This window comes from Canis lupus, chromosome 3 (genome assembly GCF_048164855.1).
Source record: "Canis lupus baileyi chromosome 3, mCanLup2.hap1, whole genome shotgun sequence".
Taxonomy (NCBI): Eukaryota; Metazoa; Chordata; class Mammalia; order Carnivora; family Canidae; genus Canis; species Canis lupus.
Genome location: NC_132840.1, coordinates 42,446,268 through 42,462,024, shown reverse-complemented (window position 1 = coordinate 42,462,024; position 15,757 = coordinate 42,446,268). Strand labels below are relative to the sequence as shown.

Here is a 15,757-nt window from a genome sequence, read left to right as displayed (position 1 = left end):
CATCAGGCAAGGATTCTTCACTGAGATGGGTGCTTAAGTAGAAGAGCACTGACTGCCAACTATGATTCCAACAACACACAGGAAATCACACTGAATGACTTTTAAAGTCTGTTCATTTCCAACACTAGGATTCTATTTATCTAAATGGAAGGTACCAAGTGAATAGTGTGTTCATTCACTCATGCATTGAACAAGTGTTTGCTGAGCCCCTATTCCATGCTGGCCTGTATAGGAGGCTCTGGGGATATGATGGAGAATAAGACAGATGTAATTCCTGTCTTCACGGAACTTATAGTCTAGTGCTGCCAACAGATTTTAGTTAAGTAACCATAAATAATTTTAAAATTACAGCTATAATATACGCAACAAATGTGTATGCCATGGGAGTCAATAAGAAGGGGACTGGACCCACAGTGGAAGGTTAGGGAGGCTTTCCTGAGAAATTGCCCCTGCTCTCACCTGAAAAAATACGGAAATAAATGACCCTGTACTCAATGAAGCTATAGAATTGAAATACTGCAAGGCTTGTTTAATCACTAATGTCCACTCTGAGAAATTGTAAAGAAACTTCAGGAAGCAGTCACCAGAAAGGAACTAGCAGGTGGAAATTAACTCCTCTATAAACAAGATCAGAAGTTCAGTTAAATGACTTCAGCTGCCACTCATTCACAGCAGTAGAGACCCATAGCTATGCAGCTTGGTTTTTAAAATGTTTATTTCAGAAACATTACAGAACAATTTTCTCTTTTTTCAAAGGGAAAGCTTGTGGATCATTCTCATGATGCATTTTTTCTTTGGATAGAAGAGACATCTAAGGGAAGATAAAATCATGGTTGGCACTTAGTATTTGAATCGGTCAATAAATAAAGAGGTAGAAACTTTAGCAAGAAATAATTTAAAGTCTAATGTCTGGGTTCAAAGAAATCAATCCCTCAAATGAACAACAAACTTTCATGGCAAATTTGCCTGAGTACAAAATTAAAGGGGATTAATTATCCTCATTATATGGGCTAAACAGTATTATGAACTGTCCTGAAAGCTAACATAAATGAAAGCTATTTCCAAAAAAAGCACAGGGTCCAGTTCTCTAGAAATAATCATTCCACTCTAGTCTTTACTTCTCAGTTAGGTCATTTGGAGATTTGGGCTCAGTTCTGGACATGATCTAAGGGGCCCGGTGAACTTGGAAGCATCTAGAAGCTGGTAGCTGGGTATATAAACAATGTGAAGTGAGGAATGACCAGGGAAACTAAGGATGGGTAGCCTGGAGAGGAGAGGACCCGTAAGCTGCCTTCCAGTAGGTGAAGCCCTGTCATGTGAAAGGAACCACTTGCTGTCTCCAAGTTTGTTCTCAGCCAGTCCATATCAGGGACTCCTATATGGCTCCAGGGTTTGGACTCACCTTGCCCAGTGCTTCCCACATGGATCTGTAGGGCCAAGATGTTACTAGATATAACACACACACACACACACACACACACACACACACACACGACAGAGAGAGAGAGAGATACAGCTAAGTACGTTTAGGTAAAACTGTATAAAGAGGATTCCTTACAGTAGAATGTTTTGGAATCTTTGAATGCTAATTTTATTATGAATATCCAAGACAGAGAGCTATATTCTAAGTTTCCCAATCTCTACTGAACTCAGAACCCTGTTCTGGAATTAGTATCCTTCCACACACCCATACACCCTGGGAAACCTTGTTCTAAACTTTTCTCCCTTTCACTATGTTCAGCATTGATACATGTACAGGGGGTTAGGGAACCAAAGGTTAAGACATGGTCCCTTGCCTTCAAAGACAGCTTCATCTATAAAAAAGAATGACTGAAAGCAAGCCTGTACTTGATAACATTGGGAAGGGGTGGGTATTTCATGGAATAAGACCACCCTCATCGGTTCGTGGACATTCATCTGGTATCCCATGGAGTAACATGGCATCATCCATATTTATGAAGTAGGATAGGGCTAAGCAGTGGCCTTGTATTCCCTGACCAAAGACAGAGAATGTTCAGAAACCATCAATTCTTCTTGGTGGACACTGTTCAACCCCAAGATTCATCTATCTTTTTTATATTCTCCAATTCTATCAAAACAATTCATTACCAAGGAGCATTACAACTCCCTCAGGGATACCAAATTTCTAAGAACTTTGTATATACATGTCTCAAATTTACCAGCTCATTCTACCGATCCTATGCCAGATTTTGTAAGAAATTAAATAAAATCAGCATTCTCCTTTCTTTAACCTAGTATGAACTACAACTCAGTTGCAAGGCTTAGAGAAGGCTCGATTTTGATCCTTGCTTTGCTTTGGTACTGAAGGACCAAGATCAGTCCTTTTACTTCAAAATATTGGGTAAAAAGACTAAAGGGCCATGTGCCTGAATGGATGTTTCAAGAGGTGAGAAACTGATGTAGGTCGGAGGAGGCAATAGGGAAGGTCATGGAAGTTAGGACTTCAGTATTTGGACAGACAGGTAGAGAGGAGGAGGGAGAGCACAGAAAGTAGGGTGTAAGGGTCCTGAAACGTCTCCCCAGCATGCCACCACGTTCCCCTCTCTCCTCAGACTAACAATTTATGCAGACATCCTCATGGACAAGGACATATTTTTAATTTCTTGACCACCTAGCAAATGTTCCACCCTAACAGTTTCCTTTCTTTTAACCGAAATGAATCATAACTTGTTGCCACAGCAAACTTGGGCCTGTGAAAGATAAAGATTTAATGCTGCACTGAAACCTCCTTTTAAATAAAAACGAAAAACTGACTCGCTCCACCATATTTCTTTCCAGAAAGGAAAACATTTATAAAAGTTTCCTTGACCACGGAGGGAAGAAACCTATGTTTATCGCTCTGTTTAATCTCTACAGACGCACTAACCATGCCGCCCAGGAGGCCCCCAAACTTCCTGTCTTAGTGGATGCAATCCTCTGGAAGTAAAATTAGCCCTCCTCAGCTGAGCACACTCATGGCTTTTCAAATGTGTATACTTCATCAGGGTTGTTATAAATAAACTGCATCTTGATTTAGGCCACATCAGCCACGGGTGCTATTTCAGTCCTGCCTTAGCAGTGGGAAGCGTTCCCCACAAGTCATGTTTACAGGCAAGGAAACGATAGCACAGGCCACGCACTCACCAGTCCCGAAGCTCTCTTCCCCACAAAGGGACAGTTTGCTTGCATCCATCAAATTCCCGAAAAACTTCCAGCCAGTCGGGGTTTCATACAAAGCGATCTTTGTAGCATTAGCCACCCTTCAAAGGCATGAAATCAAAGTTACATCACAGCAGGACTGTTAGCTTAGCCACGTGAAGGAGGAAAACTAGCAACCATTATTGTAATCAAGGGTCCCATTTAGCATTGCTCAGAGGTACACATAATTCTAAGATGGGTGGAAAATCGTAGGAGAAAACTTGTGCACAATGGGCCATTATACGTGGAGTCAGAGGAGGGGGTAGAAGAGGAAGAAGGAAGAATTAATTCAGGTCACTGAGTTTAATATCTTAGAAGAAGCAACAGAAGCAAAAATGTGCAAAGCTAATTTTGAGGCTATTTAAACTCAACATGTTTTGGATACAGACTGCATCTGTCACCACTCCATAGAGAACAAAAGAGTGATGTTATGCTGCAATTAGAATCACAGAATCATAGAATATTGGGTCTAAGAGATCACCATTTTACAGAAAAGGACACAGGGTGTAGGTTATGTGACCAGCCTAAGGTCACACAGCCAGGATGACCAACAGCCTGCTATTCAGCTGCCCTGTCAATGCTCCTTTCATTTCACCAGAAGGCCCAGAAAGGACAGAGTCCAGGGGGTCTCCCATTTGTACAACTTCTGCACACTGCTCCTTGGTCCCTTGTCCCCTTCAACACATCTTTTACTCCTTTCTATGTATCTGTAGACTATTTAAGACTTTTAAATGACTTTTTTTTTTAAAAGATCCCTTTCCCTCTGAAAAGGAGGAATAATCTGCATTTCATTCACTGTTTTAATAAGTTCTGCCTTCCAGAATGCTCATCTTATTGCTAGCAAAGCAATGTCAGATGCTAACATTTGAGGAAAATTAAATCTATAATCTTGAAAGCTCAAAGTACAATAAACTTTTACCTGGGTAATGAGTTATTTCCATTGTGATTCTGTATTTAGATTATTAATTTTTCCAAAATTTAGAATTAAACTGCTCTTGGATGACATAGAATTAGACCTGCTAGATCTAATTACAGCCTGGCTGAAACCAGCTCACAACTTCAAGTGCAGGCTGTGGAGGCAGAAGCACCAGGTTCTAATTCTAGCTCTGATTTAGCTATCGGGTCCTCAACAAGACAGCTAACCTCTCTGACCTTTAGGTTCCTCTTCTTTAGGATAGGATTGCTCTGAGGATCATTTAAGATGGTGAATGTTAAAAAGCTCCGTGTAGAGTATAAACCACTCTATGAATATTAGTCATTAACTTCTTCTTAGCAGAAGGAAGTCAGCACTAATTCTATAACACACTTCTCCCCTCCCCCACAGTAGGAAACTACTACATGGCCCAGTTGGGCCAATTAGAAACAAAGGTTCTGGGTTCAAATTCTGACTCAGCCATTTACTAACAGGGTAATCTCAGGCAAGTAACTTTATTTCCTTGTCCTTTTGTTTTCCCACCTGTAAAGTAGGATTATAGATAGCATTGACCTCGCGAGGTTGGCTTGATAATTAAATGACTTAAAACACAAAGTACTCAGTGTCTAGCACAAGGCCATGTTCAACAAACATTATTTATTACTAGAAGAACCTAGCTATATCCATTTTGCTTTCTTCTCTGACCTTGACCTTTTATTCATTCACTCATTCCTTATCCATTCATTCAGCAAAGATTTACTGGGCACCTAACACATTCTAATTAACATTCTCCCTAATCTTCATTTATTTCTTATATTTTTGCAATTGTTTTACATGCAGTCTCACAAGACACCTTAAAGCCTTTTTAAATGAGGGGCTATGAAATAAATAAATAAATAAATAAATAAATAAATAAATAAATAAGCAAATCAGAGATGTCAAGTGTTTATTGTCACTGGTTCCTTTCTTATAAAAACTGAATATAATTTTCCTTAACTATTTGAGCTTTCTGTTTATTTGCATTTGGGATAAATGAACCTATACTGTGTTTGGGTATGGATGGGCATCCAGCAAGGGCTGGAGGTGGAACGTCTTTCTGAAAGTTCTTTGATACACTCATCTTACTTCAAATCACTCTTTTGCTCAAACTGTGCACCTGTGCTAAAGGACAGTGATGATTCCCTAGAATGATGTCTTCAGGGTAGTGAGGCCGCCATCTGTTCCTTTCTTCATTAACGTTTGATTGTTCCCTTTTTTTAAAAAAAAAAGATTATATTTATTTATTCATGAGAGACACAGAGAGAGAGAGAGAGGCAGAGACACAGGCAGAGGGAGAAGCAGACTCCATGCAGGAAGCCGGACATGGGACTCGATCCCAGGTCTCCAGGATCATACCCTGAGCTGAAGGTGCCGCTAAACTGCTGAGCCACCCGGGCTGCCCTAATTGTTCACTTTTTAAAGGTGTGTTGAGTGTGTGTCCTACTACGTACCAGGCACACTATGGGATATAAATGAATAAATAAGATAGTCTTTGCTCTGTAGAAGTTTACAGTCTAGCAGAACAGACAGTTAAGCAAACAAGCTATCAGAACAGTGTGGTAAGTGCTGGAATGGGAGAAGTGCAGGGTCATAAGGAAGCATGGGGAGGGGACATCTAACCCAGAAATAAACCCACCCACTCTTCATAAACTAAACACTAATATGTGGAATATAAAAAGCAAAACAAACGCACAAACAGACTCTTAAATACAAAGAACAAATGAGCGGCTGCCAGAGGGGAGGTGGGTGGGGGATGCTGAAATAGGAGATGTGGATTAAGAAGTACAAGTCACAGACATGAAAAGCACAGTATTGGGACTATAGTCAGACATATTGCAATAACATCATATGGTTATGCGTAACCATAAGATGGGGACTCCATTTATTGTGGTGAGTACCAAGCAATACATAGAATTGCCGAATCAATATATTATACGCCTGAAACTAATAAAACACTGTATATTGATTATACTTCAATAAAAATTTGTAATACAATAAACATTTCGCATATACTATACCTCAGATGCTCTAGCTGCAAGGGGAAGAAGAATGTTCTTAACATAGAGAAGAGCCTGGTGAGGCAAGGGAATTGAGAGACTTACCTGTCCAGGGCCCCACTGGTAGGCATACTGCGGGCAAAGCCTCGGACCCCAGTTTGCTGGAAATATGGAATGCTGAAGATGTTGGCAGCAATGACAGCCACGGAGTCTGAAGGGTTCACAAAGAAACCATGCTTGCCAAGAATCATGTTTCGATCCTTTGGGAGAAGGGGGAATTCAAAGGAAGAGCTTTTAATAAAACTGCTGAAAAAAAACAAACTATCTTACATTGGGGCAGGGGAGGGGTTATAGAATTTTAAATGATAAACTTTAAAACGGATGCTTTTATTCATACTGGGTTCTAAACACTGGACTTTGTTTCTAATGGATCTGTATAGTACCACGGTGCCCAAGGCATCCCCATGCCAAAAATCTAAAACTGTTTTCAATTAAAGTGAATTGAAACTCCTTCTGAACCGAAAACTCTGTTCTTCCTCCAGAGGCCAGCTGACTTTAACCTCCCAGACCTTTTCCAAACTCTGGAATCAATCACCTCTCTCCCAGAGGAGAGAAGAAATTGAAATAAGAAAGGAAATGTTGGCTATTCACATAGTTTGGTGAGTCTACCAGGCATCTTTCAAGGGACAAAGCAGATTTCTTCAAGAAAGGGCTCCTAAATTATGACCCCTTCATTTTGATGCAGAAACCAGCAAAACATGCTGCCACCATCACTGCTTCCTTGGTGCCTGGTATACAGGAAGTACTCAAGTAACTCAGAGTATGGAGGAAAACTCCCATCATGCACTGCTTCAGAAAGATTCTGAAAATTTTGATATTGGAAAGTTAAATTTTTAAGAAATAATGGGTTCTAGCTGAATTTAAGGAACAGAGCAACAAAAATTTTTTTCAGCTAAGTATACCATCTCTAAGTACCAAGGATATAAACCTAACTAAAATACATCTCTTCCTTGTCTGTTTTATAGTCCCCAGTGTAAATAAAACAGCCTGTTTATTATAAAGATACTAATTGTAGAGAAAGAATAAAAGGTTAATTCTCTCATTATAGTTTTATCATTTAGCTAAGGTGAATGAACAAATGGTTATATTATAATGCCAAAACCTTTTCCAGGGGTTGAATAAACCTAGGATGGATTTCTAGAACGTGACCAGCTCATGAAGCACACCAGTCATCATATCACAACTGAGCCCTGATCACCCTGCCACTCTTAGAAAACATGAATGTCTAGGGCAGCCCAGGTGGCTCAGCGGTTTAGCGCCGCCTTCAGCCCAGGGCGTGATCCTGGAGGCCCGGGATCGAGTCCCACGTCGGGCTCCCTGCATGGAGCCTGCTTCTCCCTCTGTCTGTGTCTCTGCCTCTTTCTCTTTGTATCTCTCATGAATAAATAAAATCTTTTTTAAAATTTATTAAAAAAAAAAAAAAGAAAACATGAATGTCTAAAACTAAACACATGGGATAGATTTCAAGGACTCATTCCTGTTCAAGAGAGTCTTCTAATAACTTAGCCCTGACTGTCACTCACTCATGAAGTCCACAGGGCCCAACAGAAGCAGCCTGCTTTTTCCCACTTTGAAGGACCAGGCCTGGTCTATAATCATAGTTCACTTAAACTCACGTGCACCCACCCCATCTCCATCAAAGGCAGCCCCAAAGTCGTGTTCTCCTGTTTTCATGGTCTCCACCAGGTCAGCAGCATAGGTAAGATTGGGGTCAGGGTGGTGGCCTCCAAAGTCCTCCAGAGGGACACAATTAACTGCTGAGTTTGCAGGGGCGCCTAGCTCTTCGCAGAGGATTTTCTTCACGTATGGTCCCACAACTATGGAAAATGTAAAATGAAGAATCAGAAAATATGACTTATTAAATAAAGCACATCGGGATCAGGGGAGGAGGTGGAGGCATTCTAAGGAGAATGGCATGAATTACCATGAGAACATGAAACCTCTATACAGGGACTGGTGGAGAAGTAAGTCAGGCAGAAGGATTTAGCAAAAGGAATAATGAGAGGTTCGGTTGGAAAAGGTAGGGCTAGTTGAGGACAGCGCATAGGGGAAGGGACGGGAGCTAACTTCTTTGAAGGACCTACTGCATACCTATGCCATGTGCTTGGTAACCATTTTCACCTTCAAAGCCCTCACAATGTGGTAGGGCTGAGTGCTTACAAGCTTGGACTCTGGAATCAGAGTGTCTGGGTTCAAACCCCAGCTCGGTTCATCACTAGCCATACAACTTTGGGAAAGTTATTTAATCTCTCTAGGTCCCCAACTGCCCTATCTGCAAAATGAGGATAATAATAGTAGCTAACAGAGTACTGGCTCACAACCTAACAGGGTTGCTGTGAGGATTCAGTGAGTTAATAGATAGGAAGCCCTGAGAACAGTACCTGGTACGTATGTTATAAATGTTTGCATTATGATTATCACCTCTACTTTATAGATAAGAAAACCGGTCTGAGTTGAAGCCATGTGCCCAAATTGTCAAATCCAGTAGGAGTGGGAGCTGGGATTTTGAGCCCTAATCTTCCCACTGTACCCAGCTATCAGACAAACTCGTTAAAAACACAAACCATAAACAAAAAGGAAGAACTACGAACATCAGGAAAAACCAGTCATATAACGTTTATGGCGACATTCAATACAATTACCGAGAACATTCATCTCTAAAATGCTGAGAATGTGTTTTCATCAAGGCAGGTACTGACACCAGTGTAGGCCACAGAGCTCAGAGCAGTATAGAATATGCATCTCCAGTTAGGGGCCACATGTGAAGGAGGCTATGGACACACCATGGGATAAGGTCAGAACAGCCAGGGCTATGAAGGATATGGAAACTGAGGCATTAGAGGAACTCCTGAAAGGCCTGAAGAACAAAGTCTACTTCATGACCAGCTTCTCCTACCCCACAGCCTATCACAAGCCCACTCTTTTTGCTTTTTCATTTCAAGTTTTTATTTACATTCTAGTTAGTTAACAAAGTCCATTCTTAAGCCATTCTCATTCCCTACCATAATATGTCTTACGACTTCACGGCTTTGTGGCAACTGTTGCCTCAGCTGTAAATGACCACCCTATCCTAGATCTTTCTTTCATAAAAGCTGAGTTGGTTGCCAAGTTCTTCCAGGAAGCCTTTCTTAATACTGCTAGTCAAGCTATGTCTTCTTCCACACCACAAAGAGAATACTTGAAATTCTATCGAACCCTCATTTTGTTGGCCTGGCAGTGGTTTTTCGACATTATCTCATCTCCCCAAGCATCGTGTGAGTCCCTGCCTGCCTGCCATGCGCATATGTAGTAGAGTGCTCAACACATGCCTGTTGAATAGTTCGAAATGACAAATCGTATCGTCTAAGTAAGGAAGTAGACTCATCCTGTGGGACTCCAGAGGCAACTGTGGACCCAAAGGTGAGGTTCAGGGATGGAAGATTTCAGCCTATGGGAAGAAGGTTTTCTAATTGTGGTTTTGCAGTATAATAGGAGGCTCTGAATAGCACCATCAAAAGGGTTCAATTACAGAGAGAAAGTCTTCCCAACTAGGCAGGCAGCTAGATTCCAAAGTTAGGGAGAATCCTTCCCGCTCAACGACTCTAAGATTCTAAATTTATTACAAAACAAATAAACCACCTCAGTGCTGGGGAATGCCCGTGTTCTTCCATGTGAGAAAGCCTCATGGTTCCGGTTCACAGTGATGGCTGCTGTCTCAGCTGACCCAGCCACACACCCACAGAGGAAGAAGAGGGAGAGACACCCAACTGTTGTTCCTGAATTTAATCCTCAGCTTGCTCTTGTAAGCTCTGCTCTTCTAAGAAAAGGCACATGTGGGGGCAGCTGAGTGGGGTATGGGACTCAGGAGCATTTTTACCTCATCTAGCAAATGACACCCACCCCCTTGGAAGAGATGGGGGTGTTTAGGAAGAATGTAAGGTATCTTCTGAGGGGGAGGAAGCATCCACAGAAACAGTTACACTCAAAACCTGATGCTTAATGTGGAAACTCTGATCTTCGCAGCCCTACTTTACCATGAGGAACGCCTCTACCGTTTTTGCTGCCAACAATTAGATGTTTATCTATGTGAATAATGCTCTGATATGGTTGCAAAATCACCATTTAGAAACCCATGCCACAGAGAGTCTTGAGAAAAGGCATGTTAAAGCATTATGATATACAAAGTAGAGAGCAGCTTCATATCTCTGAGAGAAAGGAAAGAAAGGAAAATGGCTCCATACCTCCATGCATGGCATCTATACGGATCTTTAGTCGGTTTGGACCAGAAAGCAGTTCTTTCAGTGCATTGAAATCAAAGATGTTTCTCAGCATTGTAGCATAAGCCTCCACTGAATCCACAATTTCCACTGTGAGAATAAAGCAACATTAAAACACGGGAACTAAACACATTAAGAAATATTATCCTCAGGGCACCTGGGTGGCTCGGTCTGCTAAGCATCCAACTCTTAATTTCAGCTCTCAGGTCATGATCTCAGGGTAGTGAGATTGAGCCCTGTGTCAGGCTCTGTGCTGAGCATAGAGCATGCTTAGGCTTCTCTCCCTCTCCTTGCCTCAAAAAATTTTTTTTAAAAAAAGAAATATTATATCCTGAAATGATTATATTTCTGTAAACCCACAATAGTTATTTTAAATGGATAATTATCAGGACATCTGGGTGGCTCAGCAGTTGAGTGTCTGCCTTTGGCTCAGGGTATGATCCTGGAGTCCCAGGATCGAGTCCCACATTGGGTTCCCTGCATGGAGCCTGCTTCTCCCTCTGCCTGTGTCTCTGCCTCTCTCTCTCTGCCTCTCATGAATAAATAAATAAATGGATAATTATCAAGTAGCTCCAATATACCCGGGCTGTTACATGATCTCTTTTTTCAATACTAACAATATTCCTGAGAGGTAAATGTTATTAGTCTTATTTTATAGACAAGAAAGCTGAGTCTGAAAGGTTAAGTAACTTGCCCACACAGCTGGGATGGGGCACACTTTGGGTTTTTGACAGAGCTTTGCCTGACTGTAAACTCTGCTCTGCTGCTACACTCACTCCTCGCCTATTACCGTAAGAAGCATATTTTGGTGTCACAAATAACAGAAAACGTAATGCTCACTTTTCTTTCCTTTTTCTAGGCCAATTGCCATAGGACTTAATGGTAAAAAAAAAAAAAGCAGGGAAAAAATTTTTTAATAAACCACTTTTCACATGCACTGCTGAAGGAATAAAACAAATATAAGAACTTAGTATTGCTCTGGTAAGACGTGCAGGGGTCTGAACATTTTCAAAACATTAAGAGTTTAAGCAATTCTCTACTGGTGTTTTCTAAACTGTAAGAATGTCTTCAAGGTATACCAAGGTGCTAGTTTATCTTTGGTAGGGTGCAACTGCCAGCTCTTGATGTGTAGGTTCAAACAAAAAAATGCATTCCATTCCATCAAATTGCAATCCGGAGGAATGAGTACATGTTGGAACAGTCCAAACGCAAGTCCCATTACTAACCATCTCATCCTCGTGAACAATGTTATAAACATTTACTCCATCAGTTACCGTTAATACCTTGGCACTCAACCACAAAATGTCTACCACAGTTTCCTATGTAGGGAGTTTCAATTTAGCCCCCAAGAAGGCTTATTTTGACTTTAGTGAGTTTTAAGGCAGGAAAAATAAAGATTCAAAGCCCAGTCTTCGGAACCATTCACACCTGAGTCTGAATCTGGTTACCACTCACTGACTATGGGATCTTGAGCCGGTCGTGTAACCTCTCCCAACCTTTGTTTCCTCATCTGGAAACACTGAATTGAGACAGTGCTGCCCTCACAAGGGCTCTGCAAGAATAAAGCAGGATAATGCATGTTAAGAGCTCAGGATGCAATAAAAGCTCAATAAAAGTTAGCTATGAAGGTCATCTTATAGGTCTTCTGGTCAAGGCTCTGCATTTTTTGGCTATGGAAGCCAAGGCCAAGAAAGTTGGAAAAGATTTATCCAAAGTCACAGGGCTGATACCCAGCAGGGGCCAGAGAGCCCAGGTCTCTGGATTCCCATACCAAATCGCAGAGCTGCTAATGAAGGCATGCAGAGGTTAGTGACCACGATCTTTCCAAAACTGAAGACCCATTTTATTAAAACCTTGGAAGGCAAACTGTTGAAGCTGGAACTAGAGTGAGCAGAGGCAGGAAAGTCAACGTGCCTGTGAATGGTTTGAACTTGTTTTCCAGGTCAAACTGCTGCTTTCCCAGAACTCCAAGGTCTACTTTCAGGTCAGGGCAAATTGCATATTCTTCGATTGTCTTGCTGATTTGGAAGATTTTATCGGTTATTGCTTCTGGAGCGGGACCTGGGAATCAAACAGTGAACCGTGGGTCACTTTGTGGAGCTGACTCAAAAATGCAAAGAACACAGAGCTTGTCAATTCCTTTTCACCAGTACATTTGCCATTCCATCATTTAGGCAGCAAAGTATCAAAATTTTCTAGAAGAAAATATCATGTTAATGAGCATTCGTGCATGGCTTCTCAAATTCAGGTACAGCAGAATAAGAAGCATTCTACTTTCACTGAAAGGAAACAAAGAACTCCTTTGCTAAGGATCAGAACCAGAACCCTGGCCTTCCAAGGCTTCAGTTATTAGTTTATCCTAATGAACATAAATTGACTATCCTCAAAATGACAGCAAACTCACCTCCATTGGAAATATTAAATTTGATTCCGAAATCTCCATTGGGCCCTCCTGGGTTGTGGCTGGCTGTCAAAATTATCCCACCAATGGCTTTGATCTTTCTAATGATGCAGGATACAGCAGGGGTAGAGAGGATTCCATTCTGCCCAATAACCAAGCGACCAATCTAAGAGAAGAAATTCAGAACACACACTAACATCGATAAATTCAGAGCTACTGCACAAAAAACACCAGAACAACATGCAGATGGACAAAGAAATAGTATTGAACCAGAAAAGGTGTTCTTTAACAAACATCTTTATTTTGGGTTATTATTATCTTATTATGAAGTAGAATATTATTATTATTAAATAGAATCAGCATTGCTGAACAAAGTCATTCCTTCACACAAAGCCATTCCTTTAGATAGTGTTTTGGGACTCTGTAGTTTTAAAATAGTGTATGGTCTGGGGGAGCTCTAAGGCTCTGGCAAGAAAACACAGAGTATTTGAAAGAGTCTTTCCAGAACAGGTTCATAATTTTCGCTGAAAAATTGTTAGAAGAAAAAAAAAAGAAAAATTGTTAGAAAACCCACATTTTTATCCAATTCAATCATACTTTTAAACTACATTGAGGGAGAGGATATAAGTTTAGCTAGTTAAAGGGATTCTACACAAAGAGAAGGCTTTATGTAAATTAAAATTTTCTGGGCAGCCCGGGTGGCGCAGCGGTTTAGTGCCGCCTGCAGCCTGGGGTGTGATCCTGGAGACCCAGGATCGAGTCCCACATTGGGCTTCCTGCATGGAGCCTGCTTCTCCCTCTGTCTGTGTCTCTGCCTCTCTCTTCGCTCTCTCTGAATGAATAAATAAATAAATCTTTAAAAAAATAAAAAAAATTAAAAAAAATTTTCTTAAAAAGTAAAAAGGGCAAACTTTATATGAAGAGTTTTACAAAATGCACCTCATAAACTCATCTTTCTGGCCAAGCCTGGATGTTGATATGGTGGCTTCCTCAAAGCAGGACATACCGACCCGTGTGTGGGTGTACCTGGGTAACCTGCCGGGCCTAAGGCAGAAGATGCTGGCAGTTATTCCTGATTAAACCAGTCAGAACCGCCCACAGAAAAGGGCTACAGGTGGTAGTTTGCTGTGTTATTAACTCATCTTCCCATATCGCTCAAAGATGCTATCAGCACAGCTCCTAAATCCTCCTTCACTAAAATATAATTTATATTTGTTTCAACATGACCCAAGTTGAAAAAGATGAAGTTCCATCAGTTCCCTTAACATGCTTGGAGAAAACCTAACTACTGCATAAAAAGATTCATAAAACTAGGAGTTTGTGCCCTCATTCCATTCTCCGTTTTGAGAGAAGAAAGGGACAGGAATGTTTTAAACTTTTCTGGTTGTTATTTCTTTTTACCCAGCCCAGATAAACATGCTTGAAGAAATAACTTATGGTAGAAAATGTATCGATGATACTTGGATTCCCTGGGAAAGCTTTCCTGGGACTGTTACCTTTGCCCCCCTACAAGTCACTGAAAGCTTGTCTGTCTTATCATCAACCCTTCAGCTGTCGACCACCTCCCAGAAAGCAGCCAGCTCATTTCAGTTGCTTCTTGGCTTTCATTTGTCCATCTCAGAACAGTGTTTGTTAGACTAATACATTTGTTATGCCTTGTCTCTGTAAGGAAGTGGTGATGACCAGGGTAGATACTATACTGAGGCTCCTCTATAGACTAGAGGGACCTGTGGATGGTGTGAAATCAAGATTAATGATTATCCCTGAGCCACAGATTGCTTTCTAAAACCCATGGCATTTTGATTCATTCTCATAGCTGCTCCCTCATACTGTCTTGTAGATGAAGAAGCTGAAGTCCAAAGTTATGATGCTGCTCATTTGTCTATTCTTGCATCCATCCAAAAGCAATAATAAGTGTTTATGGAAAGTTGATATGGGAGGCACTGGGAGAGATGACAGGGCAAGGTCACGTGGCAAATTAGTAGCCAGCGATGGCCACTAACTCAATACAGTGGGAACAGTAACATCTCATCCTTCCAGCAGTTTCTGGGTGTGGTTTTGATAAGAGTGAAAGTATATGGTTGAACAGTAGGAGGAGCTTAATTAAGGATGGCAATTTAATTAGCCAGAGTGGGATGGAGTTATCTGGAAATTGTACTTGCACATCAGGCATACTGACATGTACTCGGATTTTATATGTATTTGGTATGGAAAGGGAGACTGACGAATGAATATTAAGCTGCACCACCCGAGTCACCTCTTACTCTACCATTCATTATGGTGAAATCTGCAGTCAGTAATGGTCCAAGAACAAGGGGAGTATATTGGGAGTAAGAATAAGAAAGTCAAGAGACCAGAGCAAGGAAGTCCATGGTACCTTCCTTCTCTTCAGCCTAAGAAGAGGTAACAGCTAATCCAAGTCTCTACTCTCAAAGAAGACTCTCTCCTGTGAATCCCACTTGGGAATATTAATCCTCAACCCGATATCGAGGAGATATTACTCTACTACCCTCCTTCCCTTAACAATGTCTGGAGCACTGCCACAGCTCCTGACTCAGGCTCCCCTTTCTCTCTTCCACCTGTATCTCCCTTATTCTACCCTGGCTGAATCCAGCCTTCCAACTCAGGCCCACCTAGTTCATCTTTTTAAACCATACTTCTGTGTCTCTCCTCTACTCAAAAACCTTTCCTGTACTATACGATACAGATTTTCCATTTCTAGCTATAGACACAAAAGAAAGCAGGGACTCAAAGAGGTAACTTGTATACCCAAATTCATAGCAGAATTATTCACAATAGCCAGAGGTCCATCAACAGGTGAATGCACAAACAAAATATGGTATACACACAGAATATTATTCAACCTTAAAAAAGGAATGCAATTCTGATACAT

At 41.2% G+C, this 15,757-nt stretch overlaps 1 protein-coding gene across 9 annotated transcripts in view; it reads right to left on the bottom strand.

The window, feature by feature from the left end:
• The window catches only part of PGM1 (phosphoglucomutase 1), a 157,697-nt gene that overhangs the window by 110,801 nt on the left and 31,139 nt on the right, over positions 1-15,757 (bottom strand). For all 9 annotated transcript variants that reach the window (XR_012028202.1, XR_012028200.1, XR_012028201.1 and 6 more), the window contains exons 2-7: positions 12,868-13,030; positions 12,378-12,524; positions 10,428-10,553; positions 7,834-8,024; positions 6,253-6,407; positions 3,145-3,260 (exon numbers count right to left, since the gene is read on the bottom strand). Coding sequence is in view for 5 of the 9 variants with exons in the window: in XM_072820566.1 (XP_072676667.1) it covers positions 3,145-3,260; positions 6,253-6,407; positions 7,834-8,024; positions 10,428-10,553; positions 12,378-12,524; positions 12,868-13,030 (898 nt within the window). In the remaining 4 variants the exon portion in view is untranslated. The remainder of the gene's footprint in view (positions 1-3,144; positions 3,261-6,252; positions 6,408-7,833; positions 8,025-10,427; positions 10,554-12,377; positions 12,525-12,867; positions 13,031-15,757) is intronic.